General features: G+C 41.4%; 1 protein-coding gene across 4 annotated transcripts in view; it reads left to right on the forward strand.

Annotated features, from left to right (window-relative positions):
* The window catches only part of trak1a (trafficking protein, kinesin binding 1a), a 33625-nt gene that overhangs the window by 3935 nt on the left and 17633 nt on the right, over nt 1-12057 (forward strand). The window contains exons 1-2 of one of the 4 annotated variants that reach the window (XM_010742341.3): nt 681-1004; nt 4122-4316. In XM_010742341.3, the coding sequence (XP_010740643.3) occupies nt 1001-1004; nt 4122-4316 (199 nt within the window). In that variant the 5' untranslated portion in view covers nt 681-1000. Of the gene's footprint in view, nt 1-680; nt 1005-4121; nt 4317-6711; nt 7517-11343; nt 12001-12057 lie in introns of those variants that run through there. The other 3 variants (XM_027286771.1, XM_019256841.2, XM_019256839.2) reach the window with 3 other exon arrangements.

Raw genomic sequence — 12057 nt, forward strand, 5'->3', positions numbered from 1 at the left:
TTATTATTATTATTAACAACAACAACAACAACAACAGTATTTTGGGGGTAAGAAGTCTTATGGTGAGGTAATTCCCAGAGTTCTTAAATATTTGCACACTGTTGCAACCCAAATTACACTTTGTGTCTAAACTAACTAACCACTAATCACTAATTAAGACCTTTATACACAAGCTCAGGAACAGGCTGACAAATCCCAGTGCCAAACACGCTGGGATCTGTAGGCTTACATGAAAAACACACTGAGTGGGTTTTTGGCAGTTTGGCTGCAGCTTTGCACATGTTACACAGGCCATGATTACTGTTGTTAATGTGCTAAATCTGTTTCACGACCTGTTGCTCTGACACTGTATGCGCTCTCCTTAATCACATACTGTCTTTCCTCAGGCCTGTGTCTCCTAATGTGGGAGTTTAATATAGAGGAACTGTCAGCTGGAGCAGCTAGAAAGACAGTTAAACAGTCGGAAAACAACTTCAGGGCTGCTGTTCCCTCCAGTGTGTTTATACTGAAGCAGGACAGGAAGAGAGGGAGTGTGTTTAGTTAGTACAGCTGGTAAGAAGAGTCCAGCTGGGTTTGTTGGCTGTCAGAAAGAGTGAGTGAGTGAGTGAGGGAGGGAGGGAGAGAGAGAGAGAGAGGAGTGGGTGCAAGCAAGGGGTGGACCATGTGAATATCGTCATTGGCATGTCAGGCATGACGAACCAGTTTGGCTTGGGTCTCTTCTCCTCTTCACTCCTCCCTCCCTCGTCTCCTCTCTGTCTGTCTTTTACACCCAGTGCCGTCCTCTAAAACTTTTACCACCCTTTCTTCTTCTTCTTCTTCTTCTTCTTCTTCTTCTTCTTCTTCTTCTTCCTGTCTCTCACCCTCCCGACCCTCTTTCTCTCTCTCTTTCTGTCTCTCTCTCTCTCTGCTCTGTTATTTCTTGCGACCTTGCTCTTACCCGGTCCAGTGGAAAATGTGATTGGAGGGCAGGAGAGTCGGTGGCTGTCGGGCTTTAGGCACCATGAGTGAGTATACACCATGCGCGGCATGGTTTTCTGCCAGTCTCAGCTGGTCTTTAGTAAAGTTTAAATGTGTCTTGCTAACATCTGGATAGAGTTTCTCTCGCTGCCTCTATCTCTCTTTATGTTTTCCCTTTGTTTGTTTTTCTTCACGTGAATCAGTCAGTTGCTTCTCCTTTTTTGGGCTTGTACAGTTCAGGGATTTACTATTTACTATTTTTTCATGCTGTCTCCATGCCAGCATTTAAAGTTGTTGTTTTTCAAGGTTAATAGTGCAATGCATTTAATGTCAACTTTGTTGTGATTGTACTATCACTTGGCCACAAGTGGCATTACTGAACTGTAAGGAGGTGGCCATGTTTGACATAAGAGGCGTTGTACTTGGATTTGCCCTTTTCTGTTTAGCAACATCCACATGGTCCTGCAGTCTGACACTAACACCATGTGTGGAGGACTGAATCCAGCCCATGTTAGTATACCCCTCTTCTCTTTGGATGTCAGTACAGTAGGTTCTGTTTTAACACTGGCACTTTTTTTACATTTAGCCTGTTTTTGTATTTTTGTAATCATCCATTATCAATGTGTTTCTGCAGGCTACAGAATGACCGAATGTTGTTGTGTTTATTCCTCAGTCTGACAGTGTGAGATTGGCCTGTTCTTACATTTGAACTTGAACTTTATTGCCCTGGTGGCTACTAGCTGCTGCTAATGTTGGTGTGACCCCGCAGGTTGTGTTCTGTGTGCCAGCAGTCTATATTTACATTTGAATGCTGGGCTTGAACTTCTCTTAGTCATCTATCAGCTGTGTTCATTGATACCAGATCTTCAGTTCAAAGTTCGGTTAAGTTAAAACTTTCTGCAAGGTGCCACTTAAATACTTTCTAATAAGTGTTACTACTCCCCTAAAGTAGTCCCTGTTCATTGCTGGTAGCCTGTAAAAGATATCAAGTGATACAGTTGATTCTCCGAAAAGACATTTTGAGTAACAGCAGTAGAAAACACAAGTCAAACAAAAGAACCGTGACAATATTAGAAACGTGACCACATTCATACAAAATATGTCATACAAAAAAAGAAACTGCAACACACATACACACACTCTACTGTCTCCATTGACCTTTTGTCAGCACACACAGCAGGAATGGTTTGTGCTATTATTATCCTCATCCATGTCCTATCAGCACTCATTTTACGAGCTGGAGTGCATTGGTCATATTTCAGACCAGTACAGAGGAGAAATGTTGTGATTCAGATCACCAGAGAATTGATATTAAAAATGTATATATGGCTCACCTAAAGGTGGGGTCAGCCATACTGCAGAAAGATAGCTGACTGTTGCGTCTCATTGCCAGTTCGTCGAATACTGATGAGAAATGAACAAAGTGGCTTGGAGCGAGCAGCAGGTGGCATTCGTGCTGGGAATGAGACTCAACAGTCGACTATCTTCGGGCCACCAACCCAAAGCGTTGGTATTTGTCAACCTGGGAGCACGGACGCCACCTGTTGTGTTGTGCATTTCCCATTTATGTCAGTACTGACGACCCAGGCCTGATACATAACAATCAACTTTCACCAGTAAGACTGACCTCAGCTGTTATTAAGATCTAGTTTATTATCTTCATAATTGTTTTAACATTTGAGTAGTGCACTGCTTCCATGTGTTGTCATAAAAGTGAGAAGAAGATCAAATATTATGATGCGAGCACACAACTAAAATCCTTTTTTAAAGAGATGTTGATCTGCTGCAGCACTGTATGTGTTAAGTATGATAGTATGTACATGTCCTTTTCTAATGGCATTAGTAGGAATTGCAATTCAGTACTTCTGTGTCGAAACCTCATTGGCTGTGCTTTCTGAATGATTTCCCAGCTGGTGTGTGTGTGTGTGTGTGTTTTCCCTTTTCAGCACAGTCAGTCATTCAGTCTGGATTAGCAAACTGTGAGAGACAGCATTGTTGGAAAGACATACATGTAAACAGACAGACGGAGGGTGAGACAGGCAGCAGAGAGCAGCGACAGAGCCAGAAATAGAGGGAGGCAGAGAAACAAAGGACTGTATTTTTACTGGATGTTAATTCTCATGTCTGTGCTAATTCTGTCTATCCAAAGAGCTTTTCAGTTCTTCATTTCTGTCCAAGAAAAAGCTGATTTCTGTGTGTGAACAGAGCGAATGTGCACTCTAGTGGGAGTCCTCAATGGATGACTCCAGTTTTAATAGCACACTGAACTGATGTGTGAACAGCGAGGCACATATCTGAAAGCTTAGGTAAGATTATGTGGTTTTCCACAGCAGCACACAAAAGTGGCTCTGGGGTTGACTCACTGGGTTTCAATAGGAGGCTGCTGTTGACTTTGTTAAGGAGATGCGGACAGTTCATAGACCGGTTAAGCTGCCATGTCAGATGACTTCTTGTGTTAAATAAATAATTGTGAGTCTTTTGTTTTCTTATCCCATAGAGAATAAATAAAAACATCAGAAGCTGTTTGACTGTGAACCATGCATTTTGTCTGCAGCTGAACCTATCTGAGGATCTTTAAAAGACTGTTTTTACTTGTTTCTTTTTATCTTTGTCTTACTTATAAGTCCTTTCTTAGACAATAGTATAGTCTCCCCTTGTGCATGTGCTGTTAAGTGCTTTTGAGCAAGTAAATACAGTGGACTTTGACATATAAAACTCTCCTAATATGTTCCACAAAGAAGACACAACATGTTACATTTGTGATACTGTTGCATTACTATCTGTTAAGCCTATGGGTCTAACTAATCATTGCAGCCAGTAACATGGTTGTGAACAACCAAGGAAGATTAATTGTTCTGCCCCAAGTAAGCATTTGATTAATTTGGCATAATAACTAATTGACACACAAACTGACAAATGAACCTGGCCTTTAGTTGGTCTCCAGAAGTAATGGATTAGTTCCACAATTTACCACTAGGTGGCATCATATACTTTGAAATATTTGTCACAGTAGACATGACATGATTGCTTGGCTGGATTATAAATGAGAAGATAATGTAAATGTTACAAATACCCAGACTATTGCTTATATCATGACTTTAAAAAAACATCTGGCCAAAGAAAAGAACAAATCCTATACAACATCTGTCTTTCTCTCTGTGCAGATGTGTGTAACAGTACTGATTTGCCGGAGCTTGAGATTATCAGCTTATTGGAGGAGCAGCTGCCAGTGTACAAGCTGAGGGCCGATACTATCTTCGGCTACGAGCAAGATGACTGGCTGCGCACGCCGCTGGTGGAACCTGACTGTGCCCTCGACCTCACCACTGAACAGATAGAGGAGACCCTCAAGTACTTCTGTAAGTTCATCACTCACTGATGGTTTGGTTTAGTTTTCTTTTAAATATTACCATGATGGCTGCTAAAGTAAGAATTAGATTTTTTTTAAAGCAAGAATGTCAAAAAGATGTAATGATTTAAGTATTTTGTGATCCCACATGAGACAAACAAAGACAACTCACCCTGACACCATTTGTACACTGCCCCTTTCTCAAAGATTATCGTCCCCTAAACATACAAGTGTTAATGTGTTCCTGAAATACACCAAACACATGTCAAACACTAAGAACAGGAAATGAGATTTCTGGATTTAAGCTTCAGGAATGTGTTACAGGAGAGAGACAATGAAGATTTAAGATCAAGAGAGGTGAGAGATGTAAGAATTATACTGACCTTGAGCAAGCAAGAATTAGCGAGAGGAAAGGACAGACAGAAAGGGGGCCATCTGCCCATCGCAGTCAGGGCGAGACAGCTGACCACGGTTGCCACAACAAACACACCTGATCCCTTGGTTGGTTGATGTTTTGCTTTCTCTTGCACTCAGCCCTCTATTGTGTAGGTAGCACGTGTCTGCTCCTGTCTTATCAGACTAAGAGCTACCATGTGGTTGACGTGTATACCAGCTTTAAACCACACACACAGACTCTTGCACACATTTAATAAACACACACAGGCTCACATAAAACATGTGCAAAGACTGCACACGGCAAGCTGAGGGAACGTGGAATGTTTTTTTTTTACCATCAATAATTTAGTACTAATCCATGTCTGCTTGAACTGTGACTCAGGGTAAAAAACTGTTTCTAAAAATAGATGGAGCGTTTTATAAATAAGCCAAAGTGAGAACTGTAATTTCACCTTCATGCCCCATGCCGACATGGTCACTTTGACATTAGTCATAGCCAGCAAGGCTAAGAGGCAGTGACAAGGTCATGTTGCATAAACTGTACGAGACATTCGAGAGGAGTGTTTCGTTTAATATTCAGCATAATAAAAAAGCTTTTTTGCTTGCTCATCTTTTGATTATTCCGACTGGAGGCATGTTGCTTCTCATTATTGCCTCAAACAGATGGCCGGGTATCAACACCCTGAGGGCCATGAATGCCCAGACATCCTGGTCATAAAACACACTGGAGCTGTGTTCAGGTCTAAGGATATTTTCTCTCTAATAACCAGTACTAACCATCTTAAAACAGTCATTTACAGCAGGTGTTGTTATGTAAGCATTTATTTAAGCTCCTGCTTGTCCTGTCTAACGTTCATCTTTACCTGGAGCTCCTGTTTGTTAAATTGTTTAACAGCACTGTTTCAGTTTTATTTACTGTAGGTTAAGACAGGGTCAATAGTACAATGTGCACTGTGTATTAACAGACTCATGTGCTCAGTGTGTATTTAAGTATTTAACCTGCTGCGTGAGAAGGACAAGCTTGAGGAGACGATGACATGGAGGCAACTGACCTGATTAATAGATGTTCTATAGCCATTCTAGCTCTAATGTCATATATATTTACAACCATGTGAAAAATAACAATGAATGCATCATGGATATGGATGGGAAACACCTATGTTTTTATTTCTTTTCTTCAAAATACAGTATATTATACTGTCATACACAGTTGCTTAATGATGTACCAACTTTAAACTTGCCCAATGATTTCTATTCATACAAAATTTGGATATACATATCATGATCTAGTAGTGACTGTATGTATTTGTATACAGTAACAACTGATGACATGTAACTGAATCTGTTACCAGGGGCTGATGCAACCTCACTGCATTGCACAAGTAAAATCTGGGGCTGTTATATGACCCCTCTAGCTTATTAGCATTAAACTGCAAGTCACTGTTTTTTTTAACATGTTATTAAAGCCCAGATGTTCCCTTTAAGCATCATTTTGATTATTATCCTGGTAGCTTGGTCGTAGTTTTGTGTTAGCTTCATGTATTAGAGTAGCTTTAGTTCATAATGTGCATCATAGTAGTGTCTGTTAGCACTTTGAAGCTGGTTGACATTGAATTGTATTGTCATTGAAATGGAGCTTATTTAGCATTTTGCTTTTGCCCTGATGACACAACATTATTCTGTGTCTCTCATGCTCTGTGCATGTGCTTATTTCATCACTCACTCCCCAATCCGTGAATACCTATTGTGTTCATTCATTTTGGGCCAGCCACGTCACCCCTGCCAACGCTGCACTGCTTTCCTGCGAACTGTTTTTACATGCTGCTCAGCCTCAGGCCTTGGAGTCTGAGCCTGTTACTATAGAAACCACACAGAAGGACAAAATAGAGGAGAGGAGGGAGAGATGCTTACATACGAATGGAGGGTGGGAACAAGCCAGTGATGCTGCTGCCTCTGATTGGTTGTAAAGACTAATTATCCCGCCCATCCCACAGTGTCATGATTATCATCATTTCTGCTGCAAAACCCGTGACTGCTGCTGCTGCTGCTGCTGCTGCTGGCTCTCTCTCACTCTCTGTATCTCTGTGTATATTGAGTCATTGTTAGTGATGCGGTGGTCCATGTGTAGAGCTAAAGCTGTCACTGAGCAAGGAATGTTACACAAGAGAAGACGGTAGATATAGTATGACTTCAGAAAGATTCGACCAGAGGACAAACTGGCAGGAGCACGGGAATATAAATTGATGGGATGCTATAAATGGACGGAGACATGAGAGGATAGAATCTGGCACGTTTGCTGAAGCTTTGGAGTGACTGAGGAGAAACTGATGTACAGGGAAGAAAGAGACAGCCCAGATTGACGAAGGTGGTACATTACAACATATGCTGAAGAATTAACAATGGAAAAAAGGAAAATAAAGTGACAATGTGGTTTTTCTGCTGACAGCTGATGACGCAAGTAACGGTTCGGTGGGATGACGGGCAGAAATGACACCAGCACCACAACAGATATGGAACATAATACGCTGACAGTTTGCTGCTAATGAGTGTGGGACAGAAAGAAAGGACATATGATGAGTCGGGCAGACTGTCGTTAATGTGCCAGCTGGTACCTGCTAAGCATGCTGGGATAGCAGAACTGACTAACGGACACTATCAGTAACTAGTTTGTGTCTAAGTATGCTGGGACTTTGGAAACAATACAGCTGTCTGTCAGAGCAGTGAGGATGAAGAGACGAGGCCTTACTAGAGGCCAGAGGTTTGTCAAGGCAGACTACTATGAACTGGACTGGTACTATGAAGAGTGTACTGATGGTAAGACAACAGTCTGCTAGAGTTTTGCAGTGACTTCTACTACTATGTACCAAGGGCAGTGGTGTCACTGGTTATGTAGCTATAGTACAAGGGTGGTTTTACATAGATTGCTGTGGTATAGTGCATTTTTCACTATACCACAGCAATCTAACAACCAAAGACCAAAGCTGTCTCGAAACTACATTGGCAACAACTGAGTTGTTGTCTTCCCAGATAATGCCACGCTTTTGAGTATAATGTTGTGATGTAACCACTAGCCAGGGCTTATACAGTGTCCTGAGGTTAAAGGGAGGAGAGATGGTGGCAGGATTGGTCAGTATTAAAGAAGACACGTAGACATTTCTCCTCTCAATATAATTAGAGAAGTGGATGTTGTCCTTCAACTAAACTCTGAGTAGATTCAGCTTAAACTGAGCCCAGAGAATGTGACCTTGTGCACTGGCATTCACGACAAACACAGCAGAATTAAAGCTGTAGTTCCAGCAGGCAGTGGCTGCTGGATACAGTAGGTGTCATAACAGGTGCTCTGTTGCAGCTGAGTCAGTGTGGCTCACCCTAAAATAGGGCCACAGAGAAGCTTATATGACTAGCTGTGGGTGTAAAGGTGCTGAATGAGACAAAGATACCATGTGACCTGAAAAGGTTCATAGAAGTTGCAGGTGGAAAAAAAACAGTTTATTGTGATAAGAGATATGTAATGAGGGCAGCTGGTAGATTGTAAGAGTGAGTGAAAGGATTTTTGCAATGATCCCTCAAATGTGGTTACCAAACACCAAAGATATGGCATGAGGCCTGCCCCATTTTACTGTTTAACAATAAACGTTATGGTCCAAATGAAATGAAAGTGCACTGAAGCAATAGACTGGACTGAAGAGAATTATGAATTATAACAATGATATATATATGTCTGTGTGTCTGTGCGTGTGTGTGTGACCTGTGTGGATAATGATCCTCCAGATTGATCCACACACACAGCGAAGGCATGTGGAGGACTGATGGTTCCTGGTCATGTGACGTGTGACTAACAGCAGGTTATAGCAGGGGTTGGTTTATTACCAGCCTGTTGGCACTGCCTCTTGCTCTTCCTCCCCTTCTCCCTGTATCTTTCTCCTGTTGTCTGTGTCTCTCCTCTCTTGTCTTTTAAGGCAGATTTTGTTCTGATAGGGTGTTATGGTCGAACTGAACCATGCTTTTAATGTGAAGGTCTGATGCAAGAGAGTATGATCCATTACTGTAGTTATTATGTGCACGATGCTTTGCATGTGTCAGGGATGCTCTGTAGACATTCTTACATAACAGTTTGAGACAGCTTAGCGCCTCCCCAATGTGAGCTGTTCAGCTTAAACATCTGCAAAAATATTATTTATCCGTGGCAGCTAACCCACACAGACAATACATTTTACAACTTAGCTTAACGCTGAAACGATGAAATGACCAAACGAGAAGGGAGGTGCTGCTTCTTTGATAAATCTGATGGAGAGTAGAGGCAGAAATAAAAAGCAGCTGGTTTGCTGTTATTCTGAGATATGCAAGGGAGGGATGTGGAAGTAGGTTGGATTATATTTAGCCCAATGATTTGCATGCTGCTCTAAGCCACCCTTGTCAATAGCAGCCTGCCAAATATTCTTTGGCACTTTCAGAAGCCTTCAAAACAAATGGCTGGAAGGGTGGAGGGCAACCAGGACACAGAAGGCTGTGGGCAAGAAAAAGAGGGCAAACTGTTCTTCCAGTGGGAATGTGATAGTGGAGGGATAGTTAAGTTAATAAGAAATAAAAAAAGACAAAATGTGGATTTTTGTGTCAGCACTTGGAAGTCTACTGTATGTAGGTAGTAACTGTCTCCCCTACATAATTAGTTTGCACATGCTTTTACAATTATTGGAAAAGTTATTTGATCTTTGAAGTTTTGTAACTTTACTCATGAATGCTGCATTATAGATACAATAGACATGATAGTATGCAACTTAATCAACATGTTGGACAGATGATAGTTCTGTTGCCAGGTTGTTGGTGGTGTTGCTGTGTGTGTGTGTGTGTATGTGTGTGTGTGTGTGTTTTGTTTTTTGTTTTTTAATCCCAGTAAATGTTTTTGACAGGGTCAGACATGTAACTGTCTGAAATGTTGCTTGTGTAAATTTGTTGTCCAATTTAGTCATTTTCTTCAAAATTGTCGTATGGGGCTTGCCAACAGAGACTAACCAAACAAATCAGACGAAAAGACGGAAGGTTGTATGAAAGGGAAAACGGAAAAAACAAGTCAAGTGTAAAGAGTGAATGTGACCAGAAAAGCAATGGGAGAGGGGAGAACACTGCTCTAAAGCATTGAGTGGTGTTTGTCCTTTTGTTGCCTGCAGCATTCTATTCATTGGGCCGTTGAGTGGAGTTACTCAAGCGTGTGGGATGGTACTGAGCTGGCATCAGTTTTCAGGACCAATTACAGTAATTGTAACACTTGAGCAGTGACTAATGAGCAGAAAATCGGGCCGCTTTGATGCGGCCCATATTCATTTTTGAGGGAGCGGGTTTAACGGGTCATACTAGTCCTGCTCAGTGTGACATAGTTATTCTCTATAGAGTTATTCTTTATTTGTCTTTATGAACGTGAAAAGTTTGTTACAGCAAAACTTTATATACAAATTTAATATACTATTAAATATTGAACAAAATAGGACAGTTTAGCAAAATCACCACTCAACCTGAACTGAAGCATTTCAATGTTGTGATAAAAGTTATAATCTACAAAGAAGGCTCTCAAATTCAGTGGTTAACGAAAGTTGAATAAGAAACTAAATATGCGGAAAGGGTCAAAATACTTGCCATATTTCTCAAGATCTTACAAAGACTCACAAAGACATGTTTTGGCATTGGATTCTGGTCCTTTTATGCCCAGTTTCTGAAACTCCTATTGTGCGTGCTGCTCAGTCTGGTCAGCTTGATCCAGTTCTGTCTTTTCTTGAAACTTGGAAATCTTTTTGTGCCAGTTTTCAGAGCAGTAGGTTGAAATGCTTTTAATGTATTTAAACAATTTTTTTGATTTTGATTTAGAGCTTAAAGATCTATTCCTTCTAAAAGAAAGTACATTTTCTCTTTACTTCAGTTTACGTGATTATATCTCACTGGACTTCATTCCGGTTTTCATGCAACACAGTAATGTTCTCCCTAGTGGTTAACCCAGTGAACACGGTGCACTCTTGGCAGGAGCACATGCAGGATGTGATTTTAAACTCTGGTGCTGTCTTTCACTTCTTGAACGCTTCCTGCACAAAGTTACATAGTGCAGAATCAGGCATACAGGGCACAGAGAGGGAATGAAACAGAACAAGGTTATTTTATGGCAGTAAAGTTTCACAAGGAGGATTCTTCTTTATTATCATTATTTTTTCAACAATTATTCTTTATTCATTTGATCATTAGCCACCAAGTTAGACTTGCTGCTGTATGAATATCACCTGATGATACAGGCCAGAGGTTAAATATGGTATCAAGATTCTGTGTGATTGGCCCCACCCAGGGAACAGGTGCATGTCTGTTATTGTTCTGCACTATTGTCACCATAGAGGCAAACTGGACTGTACCAAGTTACTGTCATTTGAGAGGGTTAATAAGAAGGACTTACTTTCATTGGATTTGAAGCCTACCTGAGAAACGGGTCTCTCTCTCAGCTCTGATTTGCCCCTGTTGGTGTCAGTCTGAACTATCTCAACCCTTTAAATGGAAAAATGTGGGCTGACATTTTGACGATTACAAGGATAAATATTAGATTACAGATGATTATAAATGCTGTCATCTGTTGTGTTAAATCTATTTTAACCCAGTTTTCTGACCTTAAATAGCTTATGGACAGCCTCCTTTATAAGTCTGTGTGTATCCACCCCCTCTGTCTGTGGTAAAGTAGAGTAGGCCATTCACAGACCAGTCACAGAGGAGACTGGGAGGAGTCAGGTTATCTGGTTGTCTTACGGCGCTCCCACAGGGGACAAATGATACACACACTTTTAGAAACTCACTCGGCTGATACACACACACAGACTTTGACAGTCATGTACGATGGAGTGTTTAGAGACACACATTACACACTGCTGCTGTCCTCTCTGTAGCAAACACTTTGTTAGATGTGTACTTTCACATCTAGGTACACAGATTAAGTATGAATTCATAGTTTAAAAGACACACACCCAGAAATGTACACAGTACAGGTAGGAGCCATGGCGTTGCACCTGCAGGCTTTGCGGTTTAGTGGTTAGCCTTCGTGCCAGAGTGGACGATGGCTCTGCTCACTGCTGCTGGTACCGAAGACGAGCTGGAGTACTCCAACCAGACAGAGGACGAGGAATACGTTTGTCTACCCAGTCATGGAAGCACAGAGCAGGAGGAAGAAGAAGAAGAAGAAGAAGAGAAAGAGTATGTCTGTCTTCCCAGTCATGAAGGCACAGAGGAGGAAGAGGAAGAAGAGATGGATGAAGAGCAACAAGTTCTGTGTGAAGGTAGTCTGTGGTCTTTACTATCAGGGACATAATCTCAGTTGTGCTCTTGTTCTTGGT

The sequence above is a fragment of the Larimichthys crocea genome, chromosome XIII, assembly GCF_000972845.2.
Source record: "Larimichthys crocea isolate SSNF chromosome XIII, L_crocea_2.0, whole genome shotgun sequence".
In the NCBI taxonomy this organism is placed as follows: domain Eukaryota; kingdom Metazoa; phylum Chordata; class Actinopteri; family Sciaenidae; genus Larimichthys; species Larimichthys crocea.